The 14817-nt window shown below is 37.9% G+C and overlaps 1 protein-coding gene across 5 annotated transcripts in view; it reads right to left on the bottom strand.

Annotated features, from left to right (window-relative positions):
* The window catches only part of LOC589160 (fibronectin), a 79020-nt gene extending 66641 nt beyond the window's left edge, over positions 1–12379 (bottom strand). For 4 of the 5 annotated variants that reach the window (XM_030987736.1, XM_030987740.1, XM_030987738.1 and 1 more), the window contains exons 1-6: positions 12216–12378; positions 8167–8437; positions 4555–4821; positions 2540–2812; positions 1486–1773; positions 513–758 (exon numbers count right to left, since the gene is read on the bottom strand). In XM_030987736.1, coding sequence (XP_030843596.1) covers positions 513–758; positions 1486–1773; positions 2540–2812; positions 4555–4804 — 1057 coding nt within the window. In that variant the 5' untranslated portion in view covers positions 4805–4821; positions 8167–8437; positions 12216–12378. Of the gene's footprint in view, positions 1–512; positions 759–1485; positions 1774–2539; positions 2813–4554; positions 4822–8166; positions 8438–12215 lie in introns of all 5 variants that reach the window. The other variant, XM_030987741.1, reaches the window with a different exon arrangement.
* Positions 12380–14817: the final 2438 nt, after the last annotated feature.

Genomic DNA, 14817 nt, shown 5'->3' with positions numbered 1-14817 from the left:
TTTGTCTTTGCATGTCAGCCCGAAAATTGCTCATTCTCCCCTTAAATAAACACCTAAACTATAAAAAAAAAGACGAAATAACCATGTTTTATCTCTTCTTTGGACAAATGATATTTCCATATGTTTTGTACACAAATCACAAAATGAACTATTTTCGTGCTGACATGAAAAGCCAAAAGGTCACGTAACTTTGTAACGGTACGTCCGATTTTCGAAAAAAAATTGTTTCAAGAGATGCGCAAGACTCAAAAGAAAAAAGTCATAAAGTTCGGCTCAAGATTTTTTTGATTAAAAAAATTATCATGAAAATGAAGCGAGTGAAGCTTTAGAAGCTATATGGGGTTAACGCTATTCAGTCCTATTAATATGTTCCATTCAAAATAAAGAGCTTCTTGAGCTCTTTTGATTGATGCTAGATTTGTCACAACTATTTCTGGAGTCATCAGTAAGTTAATGATATTCAGCAAGTGAGCAATTTCCCTGAAATTGCCGATTCACATAATGGCTTATACCTGTTCTGATGAGAATTGAAACATCGTCCGGCATGGTGAAGCGATAAATTGTGACGGGTTCCAGACCACTGACCTCAAGCACGTTAGAGCTGAAGCAACCGTCGTACACGTATGTGGCATTAAGGACATAACCACTGGGCATCAAACGTTCCATGGTGATATTAGCCGGCCCACTCACTGTCCAGGCCAAGATGACACTATCTGGTGTCTGGTCCAAAACCGTGAAGCGATTATTAGGAATCGACACTGCATAATGATATTATAGTACATGTAATAGTAATTAATAATGATAACAAAAATGATGATAATACTAATGGTAATTATTAAAATAATAATAATAGTAATAGTTATAGTACTAACGATAAAATTACTTCTATTATTTTTCTTTAATATAAATAGTCGTAAGAGTAATAATAATAATAATAATATTAATGATAATAATTACAAAAATAATTTAAATAATTAAAAAAAAAACTAATAGTAATGATAATAATAGTAATAATGATAATTAATAATAATACTAATGATATTATATAATAATGATAACAATAATAGTAATAATAATGATAATAATGCAAACTAATTCTATAGACCTAATAATATTAATATTTTACATTTAATACAGGATATACAATTTAACACATGATGCAAATACTTCAGTGTTCAGTGTAATACAATGTTATACACTTTAATAATTCTATCACCAAATATCAAGAGATTTTTTATTTTCGAATGAAATACGTGGTGAAAAAATCACATATCATACGGGATACATTGCAAGGGGAAATAAAGGAAAAAACATTTCAATATGTGTTTTACCGCTCAGGCTATGAATGAAATATATGCATGCTAAAATAATTCTTGATGATAGTCTGAGTTTTGGGAATGACCAGAAATAATTGTCAAAAATAAAACATATACAAATATAAAAGTACCTTGCTGAATGAATTTGACCAAAAAATATAAAACTCACGAGTCCTTTGTTCCAGAGTAACTTCTTCACTGGTTTCAGCTAGTTCTGATCCAGCCCATGCTACAACACTGATGCCGTACTCAACGTTGGGTCGAAGGTCATCGATGACGAAGGTCTTTGCATTTCCTGGAACTCTGTGTTCTTCTTCGCAAACACAGTGGTCTTGAGTAGCGTCCATGCATTGAATGGTGATGATGTACTCATCTAGAACACCGTGGCCAGGCTGGAGACCTAATGCAATGCTGGACTCCGTCGTGTTGAGAACAGTAATGTCAGGCATGCTCGAACCTATAAAATAAGATATAATAATAATGATACTACTATATACTAATCCTAAAATCTGAACTCAACGCCAAGAACAAGATCAAGGCAATAACCACACCTGTATGACAATTTATATTCAAAACTGGGTTGAAGAAATTAATTGTATTCTTAAAATATGTAAATTATTTTAAAAAGCATTAAGGATATGTAAAATTTAATGAAAATATACTGTAGAAAAAAAAATCATATTAATAGCTATTGTATTAAAGCATGTAAACACATTTTATTTTTAAACAGCCCCTGTACAGTATCAGAAATTTCAATAACAACCATGAAATTCTCTTTCCAATGATACCAAATAAGAGAGAGAGAAAAAAACAATTTAAGTCCGGTCATAATACAGATCATGTACGTTTTCCGCCCATGCATTACACGCATTGTCTATGGGGCGAATCTGGTTCACGCTTTTGGCCCCCAGAACGAACTTTATTTTTCTTGAAATTTTACAGCCACATTTTAAGTGGCCAAATGCAGAGCATCTCGAAGCGGGATTTTAAAAATCTGTCAAAAGTCCATTTTAAATGTTATTTCATACTCTGCATAACTAGTCCGAAAGATGCTCTTTCGTTTGACACGTAGAAACATGGCGTCATTGCACGCACATCATTTTGACACGATTGCATTTCTAGTTTATTAATGTTTCTGTAATATTAGTATCTGACCTCAAGAACTTCTCTCTTCATGCTCATACATACTTGAAAAATAAAAGTGAGAAAATACAACCTCATACCTAGAATTCTGGTGTCAGTAAAAATTTCGCTTTCTGCTTCATCCCCACCAATACCCACAAATGACGTCACATTGAACGTATACAGCGTATTTGGGGCCAAACTGTTGATGATCACCGACGTCGTGGCACTGCCCATCAGAGTCTCCCGCACTTCGTCGTTGACACGGATCTTAAATCCATCATAGTTTCCACCAGTTGCTGGAAGGTCGAAGGTCACTTCAAAAGCATCGCCTGGAGATGGATTTACCATGACATTCTGGGGGGGACTTGAAGCTTCGATGGAAGGAATAAAGGGATATTCATCATCAACACAGCTGTCAAAAGCAAAAATTTATTATAGACAATCACCCACTGGTATCACTTCATATTGACTTAATTTGTATATGCAGGATAGTTTTGTAACACATAGTACATGGGGGTGTTTCACAAAACTTTTCATCAGTGACAAATGACAGATTTTGTTATAAGCTACTGAAATCCTTGCTTCTGATTGGTTATCAGCAGATCTGTCACTGATTTTTGTCATTTGTCATTGAAAAAAAGGCTTTGAGAAACACCACCCTGGTGTATACTGTGAGGTTTTGGAATTATAAAAATGATAAAAAATTAGCGCAGTCTTGCTAAAAGTATGCAAGGTAGACAGAGCCCAAATGTGTACATGTCACTACACGCACGTGTGGCATGAAAGTGCGGTCGACACATTTTGCCCCCAAAAAAGAATGTTCAGGAATACTGAAGAACATTTCAACGTTTGCAGATTTGAAAAAAAGTATGACGGATTGGATTTGAAATAAAGGGTATGTTTTTTTAATGAGTAAGTTTGATTAAAGAGGTTCACATTTTCACATTGTATGCTTGAACAAAGTTTGTGAAAACGGGGTACTTGTATACTCGATAAGCAGGTATAAATACAGAGAAAATTAAAAGACATGTTTTAATGCAACAAGGAGTCATATTATATGTGGGAACTGAAAAATGCAAAATAAGGGTATATTTGCCAAAATTGTAATTTTTAGCATTATATCTTGTCATCAAACTTCTGATAGGGTGAAATCTATAAGTACAATCTTCTAAAATTTGTCTAAAGCTGCATTTACCCAATAAGGCTCATTTAGATATGAAGCAGAAAACCTGTAACTTTTTTCTACATGACGCGAAGTGAAATACACTTCATATTTCTGTATTTCGCAACACAGATCTCATTTTGCCTTCATTTACATGTGTAATAAAAAAGTGTTTTTTGTATTTTTTTTGCAACAGTAGCAGCTTACAATGCCATATCTGAACTAGCCTTTAGGAGTAAAAATTATAGTCACATGAATACAAATATGTGATGAACAAAATCTGCAACTTCATGGTAAAACACTTGGTTTTCACAATGCACAAAGCTATTTGAAATGTCTTTTGGGGTTCATTATCTGTATATTTTAAAGATAAACTCCAGTACTGGTAAAAAAAAAAAAAAATCAAACGAAACTTACACTGAATGTTCAAGATTACAAATAAATGACATGTGCCAAACAATTTTGGAAGAAAATGTATACTGGCTAAGTAATGAGCATAGAAAGACAAGGAAATCAAGGTAGTACTAGCCCCGACACCATGTGTGTTGTCCCATATATAGCTTTCTATGTGAGTGCTTGTTACTTTACCAAGACTCGGTCAAATTTATTATGATTTTGATGACTCCAGAACCTTGCAGTGCACACCAATACTTACATGCTACATGATCAACTGTTTCTGATCCTTTCCACACCTTTTCTTTCACAATGCAATCGCATTACCAGTACTAAAGTTTATCTTTAACTATCATTCAACATCGCAAAGACTATTGAAAACTAATGAAAGGCTAATTTCAGCACCTTATGCTGTATCATTTTAGGATTATATAATACATCTCTGTAATGTACACACACTACAACCGGTGATGTACAAGGCTACTGGAATGCCTTGGCTTTATTTTTCGAAAGTCTTTGTTATTATCTCATTCCCAGTTTCCTGGAAGAAATACTTACGATATCTGAAGTGGATCTCATTCAAGTAGTTGGTCGGGTCACTTGATGGAGCATTTGATGCGTACAGTAGATCTCCTGGTGAGACAGCGGGAAATGAATCGAAGATGATGTTCCCAATATTATTTGCTGGCTGACTACCAAAAATCTGCAATGTACTCCCGAAATGACCAAGTCTTATTTGCTGATTGGAAGATGGCTGGTCCTCGGGCAAGGTGTAAGCAACACTGATAAAGGTTTCGCTCCTTACCATCACCTCTATGTGGGAGACTTTGGGAAGAAAAAGTTAGGAAGAAAAAGTAAGTAGAAACAAGGTAAAGGACTAAACAAATCAGTTCTTCAGCCTCATATTGGCAACAATTATTTGTATATTCCACCCTTTCATAGTTAAAAAACTGAAAGGGATAATTGAGTTCTTGTTTCAGACCGCAAATGCCTTCAAAGTACATGGTTATTGCTTTTATTCCTATTTATGACATTTCTAGTGCCCATTTAGGACCTAACATTTCTATGAAGGTAATTTTAGACCCCAAAATGTGTGAAATTTAGCCAATACGATCATACCAATTTAGCTCTACTTTAAAAAAACATATGGCTACGGTGACCATTAATTTTTAATTAATTACCGGTAATAATAACAATACATGGGCCGGCTGGTTGTGCGTATTATAACCAACACAAAAAAATCAACAAAAAGACAACAACGGCAATGGCTGGAATAAAACGTAGGTGCTATTTCATTTTTTTCAAAGGCTGGTTCAAATTATCTAATATTTGTGGTGGTACACAAATATTAGAAATTTATGGATATTTCAGCCGTTTCTGAACCAATTTTGATCAAACACAGATGATTTTGTCATTTAAATTGTATGTTCTTTCAAATTTGACACTCGTTTTTTCATTATCTCACCCAAAAAATATATTTTGTGTTGCGCCTTCTGCAACAGAACTCAACTATCCCTTTAAAATGTATATGAAATGAAGCAGTATGAATCAAAATTACTAAAACATCAACAGCAAATTGCCAATTTATACATGGAAAAAGTCCAATTACAAATGTTTACACTATATTGCCAGCTTAGAGACTACATTTACAATGATTATTTTCTATTTTCTATTTTCTATCACTCTTATTCATGAACGGCACAAATTACTCCAACAGAAATGGACTCATCTAGTGATGTTTTTCAGCAATGTTTCCACTTTCTGCAGATGTTTAATTTGTCATCAAGAGCATTCTGGATCGGATCAAAAGTTAAAATAATAGGGACTTTTAGATTTGCACGTCGACATAGTGGACTGCTACGTATGACGTCCTTTTAAGGCACACGTACCAGTCCACTATTTCGACGTGCAAATCTAAAAGTTCCTAATGAGAGCTATTTGACTGCTCACAGTCAACAACCATGCCTCTGCCCTGCATGCAATTCCCACTTCCTCACATTTCACCAGAATCCAGAACCCCTTCTAAAAATAATTTGTGCAAAGCCCTGTCTATAGTGAAGAAAGATCAAGGGGGAGTCGATACTGTTTTTACAAAATGAAAAAACAGAGCCTCCATGGTGGTCTAGATTGCCGGTCTTAAGGTAGCCCTGGTCTAAAATCGTTTCTCGAAACCGTCATAACTACAAGATCAATGACATCTTGCGCTGTCGCTCAACTTGTTTTTACTTTTTAAAACAGTATGAATGAAATTAAGCCTCATAATCTCTTTTGATAATTCAGGATAAGATCTGATTGATCGTGACTAGAACTTTATCTTTTAAGCCGATAGTATCAAAATCATGAATTTGTCGCTTATCATGGCTTTGTGAAACAGTTTGTCCAGTTCCTGACATCTTCATAGGTCGTGGACATAGATTTGACTGTCATGGAGTTGGGTTTCATGAAATGACCCCTGTCCGGATTGCCATGCCCTGCGGTCCGGGCCTCACGCAGCCCTGGTACTAAAATCACCTGTCCCCCTTTTAATATCTCTATACTCTGTCAGGGTGGTTCATAAGGGATTAACACATGTACCATTGACATGTATGAATGTTGATTGTACAGGTTTGAAATTCAGGAACAGGTAAATTGCAGGTTAATATTCATTCTCAACCAAAATTATTCAGGAAATTTTAGTACAAAAATTTCTTTGAAAATGCTTCAAAGTATTATAACTCAGATTTTACCACAGTGCATCTGAACCTGAGGGCTCATAAGCAAACCCTTGAGCCCGTCCACAAGGGACTCTGTGCTTCACATAGATCACTTCATACTCCTTCAATGTTTCAATTTTACATGTTTTTCGATTTTCGTTCAACCATTCAACCATTTTCTATTTTCTTTTCAACATTCTATCCCTTATTATGGTACAAGAAACATATTCAAAGAATGATTATTGATGTAAATTACTTGTATTAAATGGGCATTCCAAACACAAGCCTTGCTTTCCAGGTATTTGGCTTCTCCTATTATCTGATCTGTACCGGTAATTGTATTGTACATACTGACCTCTATGTGCTAACTATATTGAATGATAAATAAGCAGGAAATAAACATGAATTTCAATTAAATTCAAATTAACTTAATAAATATCCCATATAAAGTTTGGGTGTTATCATTCTTTAAATACCGCATGTCTACATTCTAAGTGATCTGTTTGGTCAAATTTGCGGGCATGAAATTCACTACGGACTGCCGAGCAAGATGGATCTTCGACTGCACGCAGTAGAAAATGATGCCTTCGCCATAGAGCGATTTAACAAACCAAAACAGAAGCAATTTTTAAAATTCAAGTGATTGTAATCCTAAAAATATTGTAATTACAAGCTGTTTTTCATATACATGTATGACCCTTTGTAGCGGAGGCATAAAAATATTGACCGGGCATAGTATTATGTCCTTTTACGGGCCCGCATGCCTATGGCAATTTAGATACACAGGCGTGCGGCCGGCACTATATCAGACATGTACATGTACACCAAACAAAAATATTGAAAGATCGATCGATGAAAATTGCGTTACAGTACCGTATTTCATCTGTCTTTGAAATTAATTTCTGAGCTAAGGATGCGGTATATAAAACAAATGTTGACTGCTTCTTTTTCGCGTCTCGGTAAAAACCATGGCCCTCTGTAATCTCGCAACTGCGCTAGGCCCCAGTTACTTACATTTGCTAGTTGACCTGATTGGAAGACTTTTCCACTATTACTCTACTACAAATTTGGAGTTGCTAAGTTGAAAATTAAATTCTACAAAATTATTTCCCTCTCCTCCTGTATGATATACCCCGGACGAATCTGGGCCAATAAACACCAGACCCATAGGAGCCGATTCTACACGTGAAGCTAGATGTATGTAGGGGTCAAAGGTTATATCTCCAATAATCATGCACATGTATAAGTAGGGCTCAACTCTAACAGGCACCTAGGACACCGGGTGCCCAAATTCTATGCCCCGGTGTAAGGCGTAGAATTTGGGAGCATAAGATCTAGGTCCGAATTACACAAATTTAAAATTCTTACAAAGGGATCGATCATGCATACAGACTCTAAAAAGTTAAATCCAGACCCCTTTCCAAAAAAGTTAGTGTGGAGCCGTACTTGTATGTGACATTCTAATGACAGTTATTACCATCAGTTGTGCCCGATGTAGTGTCCAGTTGGCCTTCTTCTCCATTGTTCAGTTTAGGTTGTACCTGAATATCATAAGCTGTATCAGGGTACAGATGGATCAGTTGTGCAGACGTTGAGGTGGAGTTCTTAGGATATCCAGGGGCTTCCTCAACAGATTCTAAAGAGGCACTAATGACATAGTAGTCCCAGGCTCCTATCACCGACCATGAGATTTCAAAACCGAAGGAGGTGGTGCTGTCGATCTGGAGGTTCAAGACTCCTTGTCCATTCTGGAAATATATATGAAATACATGTACATGTATTATATATGGTCTTCATAGTATTAATATCAATTCCCCTTTTAAAAATTATGACATATACATGCCAACGATGTGCTATTAGTCAATATTTTAGCCATCTGCAGAGAAGAAAATCTCGCCCCTCCAGTCGGCATCGGCCGCTCCCAGGCATGGAGTGAACAGTAGCTGTCTGGTAAATGGACCCACAGTTCATTACCATTATACAGCGATCTCGATCCCGATGGTTTCTTCTTCCTTCTTCCCATGTCTTTCGCCTTCCTTGGCCCTGAAGATCCTTCATCTTCTGCCATGCTGTGCATTGTGCGATCTACCAATTCTGATAGTCACTGAGGAGCAGGTCTTTGTTAGTTGTTTTTCTTAGCTGGTAATGTCGCTTTCATTCTCTTGCAATTGTCGATAAACATATAACTAGCGCACGTACGTGTTCCATCACAAGCAAGCCGCGCCTAGAGCATCGGCCTGGTCTTACCTCCCGATTCCGCTCGCTTCACGAACGTTCATGCAACAGCCGCATCACTCACGGATGAATATCGTTCGATCACTAATCTTAGACGTTGTCAAAATATTATAGAGGAAGCGCATTTGTATGTTCTCGTTCAAGTTCGATATTTTACAAAATAAAATGTTTAACTGGTACTGTATCCTTTTTTGAGGCAGTCACACACATCTATGATAAGTACTATCGTAGTTCTAGGCCTATTCGTTTTACAAAACTGCTCCTGTCCCCGGCCCCCCAACTCAGTGTTATTTAGGGTACGCGCGTGTTCCAACCGACCCCCCCCCCCCCTTTTCAGCAAAAGTCCGGTGTGTAAAGTCAATACGGGTCGACCTTTTTCTTTTGTTACGAAAAGGACATTTTGGCAACACGCATGGGGTCCGTCCGTTCTCGGAGTGGGGGGGCCGGGCTCCTGTCCCTTATCTGATGACAAGATAATGCATCCGCCTTTTCATACGTGCATGATTTAACCTTGTTTCCCAAGCAGTAAACTCGTCTTAAATCTCTACCAAATAGGTGAATATGAGGATATAAAAAGAAATCAGCGACTGGAAAATGTTGTTTTGTTATTCTTCATTCAAATGGAAACAGAAAATCCATCAAATATACTCATTAACAACAACAAATCTAAGCTCTAACAGGATAGCATTTACGTAGGGATATGAATGCCATTCACTCCCACTAAGCCCATGAGTCCCGTTCGTGACGTCACGGATATAGGCCTGACTCTACATGCACTTCCGGGTTTCAGACTTAGAGGCCCGAATTCACAAAGGAGGTTTGTCGACAAACCTTGGTTTTCGTACGTCATGTGACGCGTTTTACGCGTTTTTTACAAACCTAGTTTGTAAAGAACAAAAGGAGGTTTGACGAAACAAAAGGAGGTTTGAGCTCAAACCTTGGTCTGAGCTCAAACCTTGCTTTGTGAATTTGGGCCAGATAGTTTGGTAGAGTTTACTCCCATAAATTCACCATTCTAAACTTGTTTTTGTCGGTTGGACACCATTTAGTGTTATTCTGGGGGTTAAAAGCTTTCTATTCATGTAATTATCTCAATATTTGGGATTGTCTTAGAATATCAACTTTAACACTTGACTGGATATTGGAAGGTTGCACATTCGACCCCTGGCGAGGCACTTCAATCCCATATTTATTAGCAAGACATTATTCTAGAATCTAGATGTGCCATGTTCTCTCCAAATGGGTATCAGATACTAATACTACCGGTAGGAAAGATCCTTGAATGCTGTGACCACTGACATCGGTAGCCAAGCTAGAGCAGTAGTGTTACTATTCCGACTTCTTGAGCACCTTCTGTGGCGTATCGTGCCCCCCCCCCTCTTTTACGTTTTTCAGTGCTACAATATAAAATATACATATATTACGAATCCCTGCGCAACGTAACGCGCTGGTCTGGCAAGAAAGTGTCCACTTTCAGTGATCGGCCTGCTATGGACCATGGACCTAAGATCTTTCTCCCTTTTTTATCCTCTCAAAATACTTTTTTAAATAATTTATTTAATACATGCGCGCCGGAAGCAGATTGGGATTGGAGGGGCAAACATTCTAGCTAGGGTGCTCATCTGCATCACCACCAATCTTACACGTTACATGTAGGACCCGCAGAATGTTTTTCACAGTGGAGTATTAACGATCAGGTAGAGCGTAAATTGGCGTGGGGTCCAGGGCCTGAGTCCCCCGTAAGCTCAGGGTTTTTTGGCATTAACCCTAATAAGGCCGGGGGGGGGCCATTATAGCTCCCCCCCCCCCTCCACAATTTTTCTGATTGCTCGGGAACGCATATGGATGGCGCCTCGCTGCTCGCTGACTTTTTTCTTTCGAGTCTTGCGCAACTTTTAAAAGAATTTTTTTGAAAATCTGACCTACGGTTACAAGGTCACATGAACTTTTGTCTTTGCATGTCAGCCCGAAAATCGCTCATTTTCGTGATTTGTGTACAAAACATATGGAAAAGTCATTTTTCCTAAAAACAGATCAAACATGGGTTATTGGGTCTTGTTTAAAGTTTAGGAGGTTGTTTTGAGAGTCACAATAGTTGAATTGTAGTAAGAAATGAAATAAAACAACAAAAACAATGAAATACAAAAGTTAAAAAAACAATGAAATACATAAGAAATTATAAAAACAAGGGATAACATAAGAAATAAGCTTACTCTTCCAAATTTTTTTGTCGTATTGTTATTTAGAATGGTCTAATGAATATATGTAATGAAAAAGAAGGCTTAAATATGAATATTATATGATTTATGGGTAAAAATGTGATTTTTATGACTTTATTTGCATAAATTACCATAAATATGCAAATGAGAGAATTTTTCAAAAAATTGAAATTATCATATTATTCTATACACTTCACTTGACATGCGTGCAAATTTTCGCGGCGATCGGCCGAGACGCATAAAAAGGTACGACTTACAAAAAAATTGAGAAAAAATACCGGATATAATGTCATTTCGGCAACATTTGTAATACTCCAATCAGTACGCCAGCGTTCAGGGGCTCGATCATGTCTCCCCACCCTAAAACAAACAAGCTTTAAATTCCTATTCTCTCACAATATTTCCACGATATGCGCATATCGCTAATATAAAAACCTCCATTGATAAATATAGGTGGCATGGCATGCGCAATGAAATTGAATTCCTGAATCCTTTTAACTTTCCTTTTCTTTGAATGGAATTTGATATGTGATTTAATTCAGGTTTTTATTATTGTTATGTTCTTTTGGGTGAAAAATACAAACCATCTTTACTCCTTTACTGCTTTTTTTTGGAGGGGGCAAAAATGCGTTTTGCCCCGCCCTCTCCCCTACTTCCGGCGCTTATGTTTATATGCTATGTGTGTATGAATGTAAACCAACAAATTGCGAAGAGCATGCACTACAATTTTATCATACAAAGTTTAAGTTAATAAAAAAAAGGCGTAGCCTATTAAACGCATTTTTAAAAAAAAACCAAGCTAGCAGTCACTCGTCACATGTGTCTAAAATTGAATTGTAGATTCTCCTGAAGTCTCCAAACAGTAGGCTACAAGCCAACACTCAACACTCAATCAAAGCCAGGCATGCCCGCGGTTACGGAATACGAAAACTCAGAGGCGCCTCTCGCTTCATCACGCTCTGCGATACTAGCGGGAGGGATCGAGGAGCTCGGTGCCCGCGCCCGTCGAGTAAAATTCGTTTCCGACCTAACTTTCCAAGAGATAGCACTTAATTCTTTACCCCTGCTTTACCTTTGCCTTTACACCCGGGATTTTGAAAGAAGGTCGTACACCAAAGATTGGTCACAATGATGAATCGACTCACAAAGAGATGTTCATTTAAATTGAAAAATCTACCAACACTTGTTAATCCGCTCAGCTCAGCGTACTCCGGATCACTCCACCAGCACCGCAAAATGTACACGCTACTACACTATTGTGCGTTGACTTTGTCAAGTTTGTGTATTACCTCCTCTCTTCCTCTTTACCTCTCTCTCACTCTCTAATTGATCTATGTTATGCTCTATGTGTCATTTGAAAGAAAGACGAATAAATATCTTATCTTATCTTGTTTTATCTTATCTCTCTTTATCTTAATATCACCATCAGCGTGATGATTATTATCATTATTGTTATAAGTATTATAGTATAGTCGTAGTGGCGGCGCCACAGGGGGGGCAGGGCTGTTGCAACTTGCCCCTATCATTTAAAAAAAAGGGAAGAGGAAGAGAAGGAGAAAGAGGAAATTAAGGAGGCGAAGGAAAAGGAAAAAAGGAAAGGAAAAGAAGGAGAAGGAAAGAAAAGGAAGGGGAACAGATCGAAGGAAGAGGCCAGGAGGAAGAGAACTATAAAATGTAAATATGTACTATGACGTAAGGGAGGGCGGCCGGGATCGATCGAGAGGGATAGAAAATTAAAAAAAATAAAGATAGAGAAAATAAAGAAAAAGAGAGAAAAAGCAAGCCGAATCAGATGGATTACTGGCCAGCAGACGCGTACGCAGAGGGGGGGGGGGGGGGGGGGGGGGGGGGGGGGGGGGGGGGGGCTTAACCCACCCCCTTCAGGTTTTTTATGTGTTTGTTTTTGGGGAACCCCCCCCCCCTATTGAGTTTGGATTTTTTTTCATTTTTTTTATTTAAAAAAAAAGAAGAGAAAACAAACCCAAATGGATGTTTTAAAAAAGATGACCTTACCCCCCCCCCCCCCAACGGAACAAAATGTTGATCGGTCAAATTTCGGGACCCGGGCCCCCCCCCCCCCCCCCGCTTATTTAGCGGCGGGCTGAGTCGTTGCGAAATTTTTGGGACACCCCCCAAAAATGTCCTCTTACCCCACCCCCCCCCCCCCCCCCCCCCCCCCCCCGCTTAGTCAGCGGCCGGCTGAGTCGTTGCGAAATTTTTGGCCCGATTTCAAAATGTTAACCCCCCCCCCCCTTGAAAAAATCCTGCGTACTGATTTAACCCCATGCCATTTTGTGCCCCCCCCCCCGTAAGAAATTCCTGGATCCGCCACTGATAAAGAGTATTGAATTGTTACATCTACCCTGTACTTACGTATGGTAGTGAAACATGGACTTTAGCCTCTGATACTAAAAAGCGTTTGGAAAGTTGCGAAATGCGGAAGTTTTTAAGAAGAATGATGAAAATCCCCTGGACTGACAAAGTTAGTATAAATGAGGAAGTTCTTACACGAGCTGGAGTGCAAAGGAAAAGGATACGTGAGATGTTGATTAGGCAGTTGAAGTTACTTTGGATGGACAGTCTGCAGAAATTGTTGGAAGAGAGAGGAGTGAAATAACTGGGAGTGGTACTAAAACAGAAGGCTAGGAGCCGAGGGTTGTGGAACAACATGATCGCCAAAGTCAAACGATATGGCACTTAGAGAGAGATAATACATAATAATGGGGGGGGGGGGAGGGGAGTAGTGTAATATAGTGAAACTTTTTCTTTTATATTAAATTAGTTCCCTGCATCGACATTCTTCCCACCTTCTTTACTCTAAAAACTCATTAAAATCTCACTGACACAATGCACTGTCATAAATTATGGTTTTATAATTGTTCACACTCCAAACATGCCGAATATGACCTGCCAATCACTCTAAATTGACTTCTGTTTTAATCATTTAATTTTACGTAATAGACACAACTTCTGATCATTTAACTTTGAAGTGTGTCAATATCTAAATAGCAAACTTGTTGCTTAATAGTAATAATAGTAATTACAATACTACTGCTACTACCAATGATACTAATAATAATGATAATAATAATGGTTATAATAATAATAATTATTATAATAATGATATTAAATGATAATAATACACAAACAAATAATAATAATAACGATTATCAAAATCTGTTCTTGGATGGCGCATATCACATTATGACACATCGTCCCTATACGCTTGTAAATAAGATGGTATAGTATTACCCTGGCTTAATAGTGTGGTACGGTATGTCACTGAAACAGCTCCCTTAGGACTCTTGTGCCAAAATATTTTTTTTGGTGCATTTTTTGCATTTTTGGATTCATTAATTGGGGTCCAAGCTATCAGAAATTGACGAGGTTCAAATTTTCCCGAAGACACCAAATTTCCCTATTGCGCTAATTTATATAAGCCAATTTGGCGCCCAAATATGGACCCCCCAGGAAGTAAAGGAGGGGTCTGAAAATTTGAACCCCATCATTTTTGGCCAATTGGGACCCTTTTAAAGCCAAACCAGCAACGACAAATTTGGCCAAAAAATCCTACGGGATTACATACCATACCGCACTATAATCTCTGGTAACCGCAATCAGCGCTCATCGCCTTTCAATGAACAAATCCTGCCATCAAGATGATGTCACTGCAG

Source organism: Strongylocentrotus purpuratus, unplaced genomic scaffold (genome assembly GCF_000002235.5).
Source record: "Strongylocentrotus purpuratus isolate Spur 01 unplaced genomic scaffold, Spur_5.0 spur5_scaffold_17, whole genome shotgun sequence".
NCBI lineage: Eukaryota > Metazoa > Echinodermata > Echinoidea > Camarodonta > Strongylocentrotidae > Strongylocentrotus > Strongylocentrotus purpuratus.
The sequence above is the reverse complement of the archived record's forward strand: the minus strand, read 5'-3'. Positions and strand labels throughout refer to the sequence as shown.